General features: G+C 47.0%; 4 protein-coding genes across 4 annotated transcripts; 2 read left to right on the forward strand and 2 right to left on the reverse strand.

Moving 5' to 3' along the window:
- Nucleotides 1-1,600: 1,600 nt before the first annotated feature.
- Nucleotides 1,601-3,187, reverse strand: AYO20_08202 (hypothetical protein; the record flags this gene model as incomplete). The annotated part of the gene is made up of 8 exons (XM_022646482.1): nt 1,601-1,657; nt 1,711-1,882; nt 2,059-2,237; nt 2,291-2,362; nt 2,428-2,644; nt 2,697-2,755; nt 2,818-2,892; nt 2,945-3,187. 8 exons carry the CDS (start codon nt 3,185-3,187, stop codon nt 1,601-1,603), a joined length of 1,074 nt encoding a protein of 357 aa, XP_022497479.1.
- Nucleotides 3,188-4,391: 1,204 nt separating this feature from the next.
- On the forward strand, nt 4,392-6,160 carry AYO20_08203 (hypothetical protein; the record flags this gene model as incomplete). The annotated part of the gene is made up of 3 exons (XM_022646483.1): nt 4,392-4,691; nt 4,764-5,005; nt 5,077-6,160. 3 exons carry the CDS (start codon nt 4,392-4,394, stop codon nt 6,158-6,160), a joined length of 1,626 nt encoding a protein of 541 aa, XP_022497480.1.
- Nucleotides 6,161-8,001: 1,841 nt separating this feature from the next.
- AYO20_08204 (hypothetical protein) lies at nt 8,002-10,251 on the forward strand (the record flags this gene model as incomplete). Its single annotated transcript, XM_022646484.1, has 8 exons — nt 8,002-8,147; nt 8,601-8,714; nt 8,796-8,863; nt 8,934-9,344; nt 9,403-9,482; nt 9,545-9,698; nt 9,927-10,034; nt 10,100-10,251. 8 exons carry the CDS (start codon nt 8,002-8,004, stop codon nt 10,249-10,251), a joined length of 1,233 nt encoding a protein of 410 aa, XP_022497481.1.
- Nucleotides 10,252-10,890: 639 nt separating this feature from the next.
- Nucleotides 10,891-11,263, reverse strand: AYO20_08205 (hypothetical protein; the record flags this gene model as incomplete). The annotated part of the gene is made up of 2 exons (XM_022646485.1): nt 10,891-11,010; nt 11,072-11,263. The coding sequence occupies 2 exons, from the start codon at nt 11,261-11,263 to the stop codon at nt 10,891-10,893; spliced, it is 312 nt and encodes a 103-aa protein (XP_022497482.1).
- Between the last annotated feature and the right edge of the window lie 3,565 nt (nt 11,264-14,828).

A 14,828-nucleotide genomic window follows, 5' to 3' on the forward strand; every position in this document is an offset into this window, starting at 1 on the left:
CTTTAGCATCCCTAGTAATCTCCCTATCCTCCCGTGAACGTAGCTCGCTAGCTTCGCGCCGACATCTAACGCTGAAGTTAATACCTTTACCTAAGAATCGGTAGCGATAAACATCTCTCGACTAAAATGACCTTTAAATATATAGGTATAGTAATATATTAACGATTAAAGTATAAAGAGATAATTCCGGAACGATAACTTATTCTATAAGAGCTAGAATAGATCCTAGCTAGTAGTACCGGCCTGAAATGTATTCAATACCCGCGTATTAATATATAATAAGTTCGGTACTAACTTATACGCCTTTTATAGTATACGCTCGATAGACTAGACTAACTTATAAAGTCGTAGGTCGTCGTTATCCGACCTAGGCGTAGTATAGGATATAGTAACGAATTTAGCTTCTAACCCGGCTAAGTACTAGTAGAACGCGCTCTTCCGTAGCTACGGCGAGATCTTAAAGACGTAGTTAGGTTCGCTAAGCTAGTAGTAGCGGGCCTCATCCTCTTTTATAGCGCTCTCTAAGCCGGCGGTAAGTGTCTAAGCTACGTTAGGACTAGGTTAACTACGGTCATAACTAGCGCTACCGATACGGTAACGGCCGCCGAAGCTAGTATTGATCCTACCGAGAGCTAGTGGCCCTAGTGTACTAGGTATCTCTCGCCGTATAATCTAGTAATCGGGGGCCTTAGCGAAGAAATACTATAGTATCACCTTACGATATATATACTACTCTCTCTACTAGCGCCGCGTATTAACGCTATACGCTTTACTAGCGTATCGCTCTAGCTTCTCTTTACTAGCTCGGAGATATCTATACGCCTCGGCGGCGCTATAAGCGAAGCCCTCGCGGAACTATAGCTCGTAGATAAATAAGCTATAATCTAATGGACGAGTTACCTCGGCCGCTACGTTCTATACTACTACCTAGCTAGCGATCTTTTTAGCTAGCTTACCTTTAACACTATGCCTCCGCTTGAGATGTTCGCTTAGATTTAAGCCTAGCGTGTAGTATATCTAGTGGACGGTGTAGAGAATGACCCCGAACTCTAAGAGTGGCCGTAGCTATTAAACTAGCGGTGTCGGGGCGGGCTACGACGTACTTCTACCGGTATCTAGTACATTATCATCTACTACCGACCCGCGTCTTAGGTCTAGGGAGTCGAAATTAAGCTCGGACGGCCCCTCGGGCATCCTAAATAAGTTATAACCCTTAAAACAATAGATGATTAATAGTATAGGGTGATATAGCGAAATTCTTCACTCTTATAACTAGACGCGAAAGTGATGGGGGATGACTAAGAGTTTTTGTTAGTGGACGCATCACCCGTGGATTAATGACCCGACCCCTCATGCTAAGACCTATTTTATATGTAGACGGGTCACCCGGCCAGACCAGAATAGAGTTAGGATCTTTCCCTTGCATTAGTCACATCAACTACTTACTAGGAGAAACGGTAGTGATCAATATCAAAATAGGTGACTTTGCGCCCTTCTGATCTTTTTGAGATGCATATGGCATATATCTGAATTTTTCTTCTTCACATTGGTTAGTTCTATTCTGCCTTGTCCATTTTTAAGCTAGCTCCGAGGTGCGGGCTTAGTAATCGCCAATGGCCAGTTGGGAAGGCTGGAGGATCAAAGCATTCCGCGATTTCTGTTCCCGAGAGAGGCCACAGGGCACCAAACCTCCTCTTAGCTAGGTCACACCTGCGGACTTCTAAAGTGAAGATTGACGATCTCATTCTTTGCAGGGTCTCCACCAACACGGGCTATACGTTCACTCAAACTCTCACTGTTCGGGTCGAAGAACGGTTTCTCTCCATAGATGGCCGTGCGCTTTCCTTCTCTAGCCGTTGGATCATAGCCGCCTGGAATGGCCCTGTGAACGACCGATCGATTGTCCCAGCTAAATGACGAAAATTTTTCGCAGTCAGTCTTTCTAGTTATTCTGAAATATTGTGTGTTGTGTAGAATTTTGTTTCCGACTCCAAAATCGCAACGTAATCATGGGTGCTGGAATCCTCAAAACAACGAATGCAAGCAAACAGGACTTACAATGCAACACTGCCCGGCTCCCATTTCCATCTGACTGTCAAGTCATCGGCGCTATGAAGATGGTCGCGCAGGAAATTTAGAGTGTGATTTGCTTCTTGTCCCTTGAGTTCCGATATGTGGATGACAAATGTCGGATTGTAAAAGAGAGACTTGAGCCGCGTAACGGGATGGGTGCGAATCTGCGAGATTTGTGAGTCGCTCTTGAGCTGCTCTTCTATTTCGTGGACCTTACCAATGGATGTTCTCGGCGCACGGGGCCACGGAATGGACGATAACCGTTGTTTAGCGAGTTGATGTATGATTGCTGTTGGTATTTCGTCAGTCAAAGTATGCCTCTGGACTCTGCGGTGGAAGACTTTGGATCCGGACCTCAGAACTGTGAACCGCATGCAATCCATCCAGGTATTTCTGATACGTCGGACTCAGTTTATCGTACAGCGCCGTTTGGCTGGTAAAAATCGTGTCGCCACCGGTCTCTGGAGTTCTAATCAATCGAAGCATAGTATAAGCCGGTGGGTTCGCCTCTTGCGAATGATCAGAGTGGTATTCTCCTCCGAAATTCGAGTACGCTCGAATATCACTGGAACTATTAGCTATATGTTTCTTGAGCTTGAGGCTTCCCATGTGTCTAAACTCACTTGTTATTTCCCAGGATGGTCACATGTCGAGGATCTTGTTGGTTGGGATCACGGTCTTGCTATAGGGGTTTCGATTAGCATTTCTTCAAATTGATATCAGACTTCGGCAGGCTCAGCTCACAATGCCATAGTGCTTTGTCAATTCATGTTGCTGGTCCAGGGTGATATCCTGATCCCTGAAAAAGACAACGCCCCTCTGAATCTTGGTCAGCGGCTAGAACCCAACACTGGACTATTGTTCATCAAACCTCAGCGACCAGTAATGCAAGCTCATCTTTCTGGCTATCGGTAAGTTGGCTCAATTGAATGCCCACAAGTTCTGTCCCGATATATGGGGTCAAATTGCGGATAGCTTTGACCGCACTCAGAAGAGATTTTTTCTCAGGATCAGCGAAAAAGGCTCGATCTTTAGGAGGCTCGAATTCTTTGACTGGCTCATGAGGAGGCTGATAGGTGAGGACGGCCTCGGTTATTCCAGTATGCGTAGCCATGACGATTGGGAGTAGGGTAGACTGTTGATTATACAACAATAGGATAGAGCTAATCGTCTGGCACAATCCCGCGAAGTTGTATAACTATGGAGGTCGAACTTCTGTCGAACTCCCCGAGCTCGCTGCAAGACGGCGCTTTTTGATTCAAAAGCCACTCCGGATTTGGGCGGACCCAATGGATAGATATCGACAAACGATTGGTAATACTCACCCGCTTTCTGTTACGTCTTCATTGCGATTTTTATTTTGTTACCTCCAATAGGTTCAATAAATCCAACAAGAGACCCTTCCACACCTCGGCTCCTTGACGCGATCAAACCTTGGCTGTCGCAGGGATACAGATTGCGCGAGGCGAACAACGCATGTCGCGATCTCCATCAGCAATGAGGTGCTATTACGCACCCGTGGCACCCCCACGCACCCCCCTGAGGTCTGCTGCTTAGAGGATATAATATAAAAGGTCTCACTGGTCCTTTTCTTAGTGCCATAGCAACTGGATCCCTGATTCGCTCCTGCGCAACTTCATCTTGTGGACATTGGTCCCGGACTCTGCCTCCGCCCTGCGATGTCAACATCACAACAGGCATTATCATCCAGCTCCTATCATCACGTTCAACTGATTATGTGCAGAATCATTTGGTCTAGGTTCTTGAGATCGCCCAAAGACAGGGTTTCGCCAACGACGACCTGAGCGACTGCCAGCGCCGTTCCCTCAGCTCCTGCAATGTTATCGCGGCGAATTGTAACACTGCCTGCAGATACTATGATCTGCGTTCATTAAGGAGCTTTCGCCCAAAAAAGAACTCATTAGGGCCAGGGTGAGAGACCCATTGCCATGCTTTCGCAATCGGCTCAGTTATTGACGTTACACGGGACGGCATCACGACATGGCTGAACACCGACGCTCATGGGGTCCAAAGGGTTGGCACAGGCGGACATACCCTCCTTCCAAAGCAATCGAACTGTCATGGTTGCGGGCGTATGCAAGTTGACGTGCTCATCTTAGAAGATTCGCAATCATGGCCTCCAAGACGTGATCCGAGGCCCCCGGTTGGGAATGCAACTCTCCATGTGGCATGAACGATCCGACAATCTGGATTCTTCGCTGTGAAAAAAAGAGATAAGGGCGGAAGGACCCCTACCTACTAATCGAAATATCGGATCCAAGGAGAACATATTTCTTTTCAACTTTAACAAAGACAACATGTCTGGAGCCGGAGCACCACCCCCTCCTCCACCTCTCAAGAGCAATGCCGACCTGGGCATTGCGAACGACAAAAGAGCCGAACTTGTTGCAGACCACAAGGGCCTGCATTCTCCATCCTCGTCCGAAAGAGATGAAGACAGTGTTGATCTCAACAAGGAAATATATGATAGCACCGCGATCGATCCGGTGTTGGCGAAGAAGATGGCGCTCGCCAACTCGGCCATTGATGAAATCGGGATGACACCGTTCCAGTGGAAGTTGTTTTATCTCAATGGATTTGGCTATGCAGTCGACTCGGTAGGGAAACTTGGATCTTGTCTTTCGCTTCTTCTCACGAGTTCATAAGCCTAACAAACGAGTGGTTTGAAGCTTCTCATCGTCTGTCAATCAATCGCTGGGCCTGCCGTTGCTCAAGAGTTCGGAAACCCGACGCCGCGCCTGGCCGGGGTGGCTCTCGCTTCTCAAGTAGGGCTGCTCTTCGGTGCTGCAATCTGGGGCTTCAGTGCCGATGTTATCGGGAGACGTCTGGCATTCAACTCGAGCCTGTTCCTCTGTGCGATTTTTGTCCTCATTGCGGGCGCCATGCCGAGTTACGTTTCGTTCTCTGCAATGTAAGCAAAGCTCCTATGCAATCTACCTAAACTATTGGGCTCTTGATGTGAGGCTTACGTTCTTCTGATAGGGTCGCTATTTACTCTGCCGGTGCCGGTGGCAACTATATCCTCGATGCGACGAATTTGCTCGAGTTCTTACCCTCCTCGCACGCTTGGCTGGTCACATTCATGGCAGTATGGTGGGCTATCGGCTATGCAGTAACAGGATTCCTGGCCTGGGGCTACATGAGCAATTACTCCTGTGCCCCTGATGCGTCACCAGCAGAGTGCAACTGGGACGACAATTGGGGCTGGCGCTATCTACATTTCACCTGCGGCTCCCTCGTCATCGTCCTCGCATTGGCCCGGCTTATCTTTGTCCGCATGCCTCAGACACCTAAATGGCTGATCTCTCAGAATCGTGATGAGGAAGTAATTGCCAATCTTCAGAAAGTGGCCAAGGATTTCAATCGGCCCCTATCTCTTACTCTGAAGAGGCTTCAGAGGGAAGGGAGAGTGTTGCACACGGACAAGTCGGCCTTTTCTGCTCTACGACTGCGACAACATTTTTCACAGCTGTTTAAAACCAAGAAGCTCGCATATTCGACTGTCATGATAATCCTCAATTGGGTAGTCATTGGTATGGTCAGCCCTCTGTTCGGTGTTTTCCTACCATATTATCTGAAGAGCCGGGGAGCGGATGTCGGGGGAAATGACAACTATACAGTCTGGCGCAACTACGCATTGAACCAAGTCAGTGGCCTTTTTGGCCCCATCATCGCCGCAGTTCTCGTCGAAACTCGTGCCATCGGGCGTCGTGGCACTCTCGCAATTGGTGCCGCCATCACCACTGCGCTTCAGTTCGGATATACACAGATCAAAACCCCAGCGCAAAATGTCGGCGTTTCTTGTGCCATTTCGGCCGCATCCAACATCTACTATGGCACGATATACGCCTACACTCCAGAGATCCTTCCCGCAGCTCACCGTGCAACGGGCTATGCCATTTGTGTTGTCTTGAACAGGGTTGGAGGCATCGTCGGAGTGCTAGTCGGGAGCTACGCCAATGTTGAGACCACTGCACCGCTTTTCGTCTGTGGTGGCTTATTTGGGCTCTTGATTGTCCTCAGCCTAGCACTGCCCTTCGAGAGCATGGGCAAGCGGACTGTCTAAGTCCATCTCCGTTGGGTGCAAGATCGCTGTCACTTGGGTTCGCTGGCACATTGGCTCAACATAGTGATAGTTTCACGATCGGGTTAGTATTGGAGGTGGCCTCAAACAATCGCTAGCCTGTAAGGAGCTAGAATCGCAGAGTTTGCCCCGAGGATATAGATTCCGCAAATGAACTGTCTGGGTTCCAGGATCGAAGTAGTATCTACTGTAGCCCTCCGCCGGTCTGGGGTCCCTGTTGGGGTTTAACAAAACTACCATTGCCCTCGCTTCAATAAGGCTTTCCGAGAGCTATTTGGAGATAATACAGTGAATAGCGAGAGACTATATCATTACACTAATTAACACTTCCCACTTCCCGCTCCCTCGGATTCCAACCGCCAATTCTTCAGCTCAACGTTAAACTACAGTCCTATAGTCCTACAATTTATCCTCTAGACGAGATGGACATCTCAACGTTTTCTGGACAACGTCGCATAGGGTCAAAATCGCTGCAAAGTGACTTACGAAATCCCACGAAATCCGGGGCCCCGTAAAGCTGTTTGTGTTTGTCTGGGGTCTAGGTCTGAATTTGGGGTTTGTAAATGATGGTGACTAGCCTATGCTAGCATCATAGCGCTTATCAGTAATCAGCCTACTACCAGCGACAAACTTATTGCTGAAGGAGCATACTGGAGTATGAAACGGTGATATTCGGGAGGAATTCCAGGACTGCACCTGCATGATCCCAACTCATCCGGATCCGTTTCAGTAGAGATGATTCAAGATGGTCAAAGCCGTAAGAAACGACAACATATCCTCCTCCCTGCCACGAAGTCGGAGTCCATCTCTGTCATAGTACACTCTTCGCGCTTATATAGGGGGTTATCTATAGACTATGTCTACATGCATCCCTTTCCCTTCTAGTCATTAACAACTCACTAACTGTTATAAGTATTCAACGCCTTTTTAATGTGTTGATTAACTCAAATCTTGACACACAGTTATACTGCTGGATAAATATCAACGTAGATTATTCTGTCGGTTTACGTTGTAGCTTGCCAGCCTGTTAGTATCTCAGCGAAACTCCAAAAGGAGAGAAGCTTTTGCATACACACAGTATACTATAGTAATAAGAACAGTGAATTTAATCGATTGCTTTTTGTGCGAACGAGATCGGAAGAAAAATCCGGCGGAAGGAAACTGAGGCCAACAGAGAGGATCTGTACGATAAGTATACCGGCCACGAAGCCCGGCTACTTGGATCCCTAGAGATATAGCTTTCGTACACCCATTTCGCGGAAGGGTTCGGTCGCGAAGACCTGATAAGCCGTTCAAAATTGGTGCTTTGTAGATTCGGGCCGCCGTAGACTGGATGACGGGTCTTTATGACGGGGAACACAGCCGCACGCAACTCCGATGTGGTGCTGACAAATGTGCCGAATACAAGTGCGTAGAGAGCCTCACATGGCGGCGTAGGCCGGTCAGAGCACATAGAGTGTTCAAGAACATATTTGTTCATCTACTTCTGAACGCTGCCCGAGGGCGGTAACCGACAGGCAGCTTAAGTAACTAGGTACTAAGTACTCGCGGTCAGCCTAAGTAGATGCACAATCAAAGAGTTGAAAAAGAAGTGTCAACAGCAGTAACCGCATCCACGGATGTCGGGTGGCCGGGTGTGTACATGTACGGAGTATCCACGTCGACGGTCCAATACCTTAACATTGCCGCCGGCCGGCAGCGGTTCACGGTCTCTCAGATTTCAGACACTTCAAATTGATCGGTAGTGAATACAATCTTCGTTGAATCGTGAAGACTTTAGGCTCTCAGATAGAGAGTCGAGTTGATATCTTTCGGTTTCTTCAATGGCAGACGATGCTCAATATCCCGTGGTGAACACTACTACAGGCCCTATGAAAGGATTTGTTGACACACACAGGTTGTCGGTGCACTCGACGGTAAAGGAGCAAACGAAGGGCGACCGCGTTCCCATTCGAAAATGGCTAGGCTTGTAGGTGCTTTCGCCCGTTACCCCCCATTATCTACCGACTATGAGGCCGTTAGAGGTTAACTTGCCGGTCGTGAAGGCCCTACGCTCAAGCGGGCCGTTAGGAGAGACTACAGGATCCCACGAGTTGAGCAGAGCCTAAAGAATGCTTCGAATTTAGCCCGTCTTTTCTACAGCTGTTCAACCCTTTAGACTTTTTGTATAAGGGTAAAGATGGCTGGCTTACAAGAGAATTCTTGGGTCAGAGTGAGGACGCTTTCACTATTAATGTGTTTGCGCCCCTTAAACACCAAACCACTCCCTGTTCTCGTATGTTGAACTCCTGGATTGAACTCATACCTTTCGGTCAGTATATGGAGAGGCTGATATTGTCGAACCTTAGGTTTAGTACCAGTAAGAGACAACACTAGGCAGTCACCCCGATAGACGCCGTCACTAACATTATTAACCTAAAAGTGGAGGCAATTTTAATTCGGGCGGTTCGAATTTCCCAGTCTATGACCCGACAGAATTTGTCCGACAGCAGTCAGAATCTGGTAGTCCTACGATTATTGTCACCGTTAATTATCGGTAAGTCTACCTAGTATGGATTGTCACTTACATAGATGTCGAGTTTGGGGCAGGCACTAATTGTTATCTTAAAACAACCAGAGTTGGTATCTTCGGCTTCCTCAGTACAGATGATCTTCTCGAGGTTAATGGCTTTCCAGGAAATTTCGGTAAGGAAATAGCATGCAAATTCACAACATCAGTCGACTATATTAGGACTACTACTCACAAAAGACTCAGGATTACATGACTGCATCCAAGCTTTGGAATGGACTCAGAAAAATATTGCCTCTTTCGGTGGAGATCCAGAGAATGTCACGGCCATAGGCGAGTCCGCAGGAGCGTTTACCATTAGCATACTTCTGCATTCGGGAAGAAAGCTCTTTCAAAAAGCGATCCTTCAATCAGGAAGCCATACGGTCATGTCATACCGCCAGAAACCTTACTACCCTATCTACGACAAGCTTCTCGGCCTGCTTGGAGTCGATCCCAGCCTTCCTCCCAAGGAGCGCGTGGCCGGGCTGAACAACGTCCCGATGGAGGCCCTGCGAGAAGCAGCAGGCAAAGTGTTCATCCCAGATATTTGGGGCATTACCGCTGACCCCGCTGAACAAGGTTGGAAGACTTCGGTCTGGGGCCAACTTGAAAGGGGTACGACGTCTACCTCCTCCCACTCAAGGTATTTGATTTGCTAACATCGACGGCCCAGGTGAGTATGATCCCTGGATCCAATCTATCCTAGTCACCTTCAATGAGGACGAAGGTACATTCTTCAGCAACCGGGGAAAGGTAAGTCCGAGTGTTTTCATTCGCTCAGTTACGGAAGTTGATACTGATCTCGATGGATTTAGTGGTGGGAAGGAGATACATTGAAACATGTCCTAAAAGCTCGAGGCCTCCTTCCCAGTGATGAGGCGTACTTACAATTCCGGCAACTGTACGGCGACGACAGACTTTCCGAGGACAAGTCTAACGTAAAGGATCTTCCGGCAACTAAATTTCTTCGTGAGTAGTATCCCAATTTATGACTGGAGGACGTTAACTGAGAGAGCATAGACGACTCTACATTTGTCGTCCCAACCTACCAGCTCGTCAAAGCTCTGAACTAGGTCCCGAATATATATTCTGGCAAGAAAGCCTAGGTTTATGTTGGTCTGTTCGATTATATACCCAGCCGACTTTTCAAGAACTAGGAATTTTTGGGGATTCTCCATACTGGAGAAATCCCGCTAGTTTTTAATGCTGCGTCCTTGTGGTCGTACGATGACCAAACCGTCGACGCGAAGACCGCTAAAACGGCGGGGAAATATTGGTCCTCATTTGCCAGCTCAGGAGATCCAGGTGCGTTTTCCTGTTTCAAATTGATAAGCTGCCATTTTGCGCTTCCGTCTCTGACCCTGTCACAGGATGGGGAAAGTGCACCTTCGAGAATGGCCATGCGGTCAAGATCGGTGCGGGCGGAAAGACTACGCCATTCAACGTCTTTAAGTACCACAAGGCTGAGCGCGATTTCTTCTATCCCATAGTTAAAGCGCTTTACACCGCTAGGGATCCATAGATAACACTACCCCAATGAGACGACATATGTTATCATTACAAGCATCTTAGGTATTTAATTCTAGTTTGAATTATGTGAAGCTCAGGATAAGAAGCTACAATAGCCCAAAGAGAGCTGTAATAGCTATCCAGTCTTGTCGTTTGGCTATCGTGGCCACCTAGGTAGTCTAAGGTATGCCAGCATGAGTGGGTACGCAAATGAGAAGGGAAAACACTCTCCAATCGGCAGGCTGGAAATCTCGGGCCGTGCTTCATGAACACTTACTATTGGACACTTATAACGGCACACTTCTTATCGCCCCACACCTGTACATCCATAAAGCTGTAAGAGAAGAGAACCTATAGATGAATCGAGGTGGGATCAAGATTACATGAAATCTCACGATTTCAGCAAGTCTCCCAGAAATTGTTCTCGAGGTTGCTCCGATTTTCATGCCTATCTACAACACAGGGAATAACCAAAGCGTAGACACAGGAACAGGCAGAGTACGAACCCAGTCGCAGATGCATGTAATGCAAGTACTGAATATTTATTTTGGAAGAGGCTGTGAAGATATAGCCGTGTGACTGCTGTAGCTTCTGTAACCCAACTTCTTGACTTATACTAATAAATATTCGATTTGCGATCACTCTTGAAGTATTACCAAGATACCACCCTAAGATTGTTGGAGGTCCAATGGCGAATCTCTTTGCCCCAGATGAGGAATGGTATGGCGCAGAGCTCGATGGCAAGAACGATACCTCCCATAGCACCGAAAGCCTATCGCCCACGCATTAGTTTGCTACTCATTGCCCAAGGACAGAGGATCAACGTGACTTACCTTAGCGTAGCCGCTAAGTGTGATCCAAGGGACGATAGCATAAGAAAATCCGAAAGCGAAGATGGATTTCAGCCCATTCACCAGCAACACGGCTTCTGGTGCAACAGAGTAGTATGAATCAATCACATAGATCAGCCCGACGCCAGTGAGGGCACAGGCGACGAAATTGATGACACCCAAGCCAATGAACATTGTTATCCAATGCAAATGCTCCTATACGCCGAATCCGAAAAGCAGTTGGCCCACCGGTGTAAGTAGAACTGGCAAAATCAAGACTAGCAGCCGACTCTCTAGGACGAAGACTCCATTGTTGCGGCGAGCATGCCACTGCAAGACATAATCGGTGACAGGCCCGCCAACTAATGAACCGAGCAGGTTACCCACTAACAAAAGGATTAGGAAAGGGATGTGTAGCATTAGCCACAGTAGGAACAACTTACTAGCTCCAGCAATGTTAATCAGGCCATTAATGCCCGGACTCCAATTATAAGGTGGTGCTTATAGCACGAATGAGTTCAGAGTGGTGCAAGAAATCACAGCAGATAACGACACCGAAACTGCGACAGAGTCAGCCAAATGGATGGAATCACGGGAGAGCCAACATACTCGCCAGGAAACCCCATACCACTGCAGGGTAAATAATCAGTGGGAAAGGCCGGATGAAAAGTTTCCAGAAACTCGCTTCAGAGATCACACCATTATACAGCGAGAGGGTCTTCAGATAAGGCTTTTTCACGTAAAAGTTGTCCGATTCTCGTTCCGCGTTGCTTTCGTCAATTAGTTGATTTTCAGAGCCCTCTTTCTCACCTCCGTAGGTTTATGCAGTCGTTGCAGAAGTCACTTGAGCTAGTTTATGGCTGTCGATCGACTTAACTTGTGAGATAGCCTTGTCATCACTAGTGCCGTCTATACCACTAACGACTTCAAGTCCTCCCAGATTGAGGCCTCGAGGATACGCTATCTCAGGAACGAAAAAGGAAATAGTAAGAAAATTCAGGCCACTAGCGATTGCACTAACCCAGCAGAACCACCGCCACCTAACGGCTTAAGCCAAGTATTAGCCAAGCTTGAAACAGGGGAAAAGGGGGCCACGTACATTAGATAACGAACCCGCCAAATAGGGGGCCGATCGCATTCCCCCAGGAAAGGGCCACTGTATAGATGCTAACTTAGAGGCCGCGCTCGTGTAGGAAGAACAGATCCTATGATTCACAATAAGAATAGATGGAGACAAAGCTGATGGAGATACACGGATAACAATTCACTTACATTAACGATGATTGCGCCGACTGTCTCGGTTAAAACACTAGCGAAAAAGCTAACGAGGCGGGCGGCGAGGAGACTTCCGTACGAGTTCGATTTCGCGGACCAGATATTGCAGACAAATGACACTAGGCAGGTAAAGACAAAAACGAGTCTTTTGCTAATATAGTTCGCCAGTGGAACCCAAACAAAATTCTGAAAAAGATGAAATCAGCAGAGTGGTTCCTTAGTGGAAAGGCGCTGTCGCTTACTCTAAGGCCGCCGACTAGCGGGGTGAAAGTCATCAAACCACCGATGGCGGTCATGGATTTGTTAAACTCGGTGCTCAGTTCAAAGAAGGCTAGTGTTAGTCCGCCCATGGAAACATTAACCATAAAGGTAAAGAAATAGATAGTTAAGAAGATGACATATTTTCGCCATTACGGCTAATTTAGAGGGTCGTTCGGGTCCTTAGAGGGTTGAGGGATGAGGACAACGTCCGTCCCTTTCTTATGGCTATACGCTACTACCTCTATGTGTTCTAACTATTAGCCTTTACTTTAGGGGTATCTAGGCCAAGGAAAACAAACAAACTTACGCTTAATAAGCTGGATACTTCCTTCGGAATAGTCGAGCTCCTTTAGTGTTCGGAGACGTATAATGAAGATAGGTTAAGTGTTACTTACTTAGGTTGGACGAGCTGAATTTCCACTACTTAGAAGGATTGATAGACTTCTAGATGTCGAGATACTACGCTGTTATAGGTAAGTATCGAAGCCTTCCTGAAATAATTATATTCGATTAAAAAAAGAACCTCGAGCACTCGCCAGTCCCGGCCCGATCACTCGAGGTTAGCAGCGTAGAGCCTCTGATGCCCCCGCGTTTACTAATATACCTACGAATGCCTTATCTTAACCTAGTCCGTACGTTACTAGTCTAGAAAGCTTCTCGGCTCGGTGATAACATCCCTATGGCGGTGTTAATGTCATTTTATCCTAATAAGGACATTCGCACTATAGTAACCTCTAGGCACCTAGTATTTCACCCCGGGTGATCCTATCTCTTCTTCCTTCATAACTAACTATACCGTAGTTCTGTCTTTCTATACCCCGAGTGTCCGAGTATAAGCTCCTAGAGGAGAATATTATCGCTATGGGGTCCGAAGCTATAACTCCAATACTAACCTTCCAACTCTCGGTGTGTTGTCCGGAAGGGCAATAAGCGGTGCGGTCCTTACGCGAAGAAAAATATCTCCTATGGCGGGACTTTCTCGCAGACAACTGTTACAACCTGGCCCAAACAAGGACCCAAGAAGAAGCGGAAGGGCAAAAGCGTGCAAAGGTGCTAAGGCGCGGCTAGACCCGAAAGAGGAAGCTGGACTACATACTCTGTGGTGGACTACAGCAGAGCAGCACAGAGCACTACAGAGCACCACGAGTTTCCTTTCTATATAATCGAGGTAGTTTTCATAGTTCTCCTTCGTAGTCAACTTCGTTTACAAATAATCGAGTTCCTCTCGGTTATACGCTTTACGTATAGCTCGCATACTATACTCTTGGTTTCGTCTCAGCTACTCCATCCCACTACTATATTACCAAGTAAACCTTACAGGGTTTGCTAGTAACACCTCACGTGTGAAGCGACTCGTAATAACAACGTTTGACAAATTGGAAAAAAATTAAGAGTTACAATAGTTGCGCAAGGAAGGGCGGCGATTGATGCGATATATCGATCACCGTAGGCGAAATACTCGTTGCCTAACTTCTAGGTGCTAATATTAATGTAAATCTAAACTTCTAATTAACGGGATTCAAGCAACGAGAAAAGAATACATGAGAACATCAACAGCCTCCACTATATACGCTGTAGAAATGAACAGCATCGAATTGACTTACTAGATCTCCCTCGATACATACAAAGCGACTAATACGCCCGGTATATGTGCCAGATTCACTGACAATTAAGCTACTATTCAAGCGATGGCCAACCCAAAATGCCCGTCTAGATACTATGTTCTAGCAGCCGTAATCCAGGCGCTCGATAGACTTCGAGGTCAAGGATGGGATTTTCAACTCCGCTGAATACCCGCACATATTGGGGGTGACCAGCAACACTTGTAAATGTGATTCTTCAAGTGTATCCCATTAACCTATGGGCTTCTAGGTACTTATATACTTGTAGGCTTGGTCTGCCTATCTAGAGACAAAACTAAGTATATAGTATATAGTACTATATATATACTTAGTTTTGTCTCTACTACCTATACTACTACTATATTACTAGGTAAACTACCTAGGGTTTACTTATGGTACCTCATGTGTGAAGCGACTCTTAATAAGTACCTATTATAGAAAAAATCTCAGTATCCTTCGATAGGTACCATTAAGTAGGGTAATAGAGTTACGCGTTTTATTTCTCTATGGTTGATTTAGACGCTTTTCGTCTACGCGCGGTCGAGGTACTGATAGCGATGTGGTAGGACGGTGCGAAGAGTAATGGGAAGAGCGGGGGTCTA

The sequence above is a fragment of the Fonsecaea nubica genome (assembly GCF_001646965.1).
Source record: "Fonsecaea nubica strain CBS 269.64 chromosome Unknown Scaff63, whole genome shotgun sequence".
Classification (NCBI taxonomy): domain Eukaryota; kingdom Fungi; phylum Ascomycota; class Eurotiomycetes; order Chaetothyriales; family Herpotrichiellaceae; genus Fonsecaea; species Fonsecaea nubica.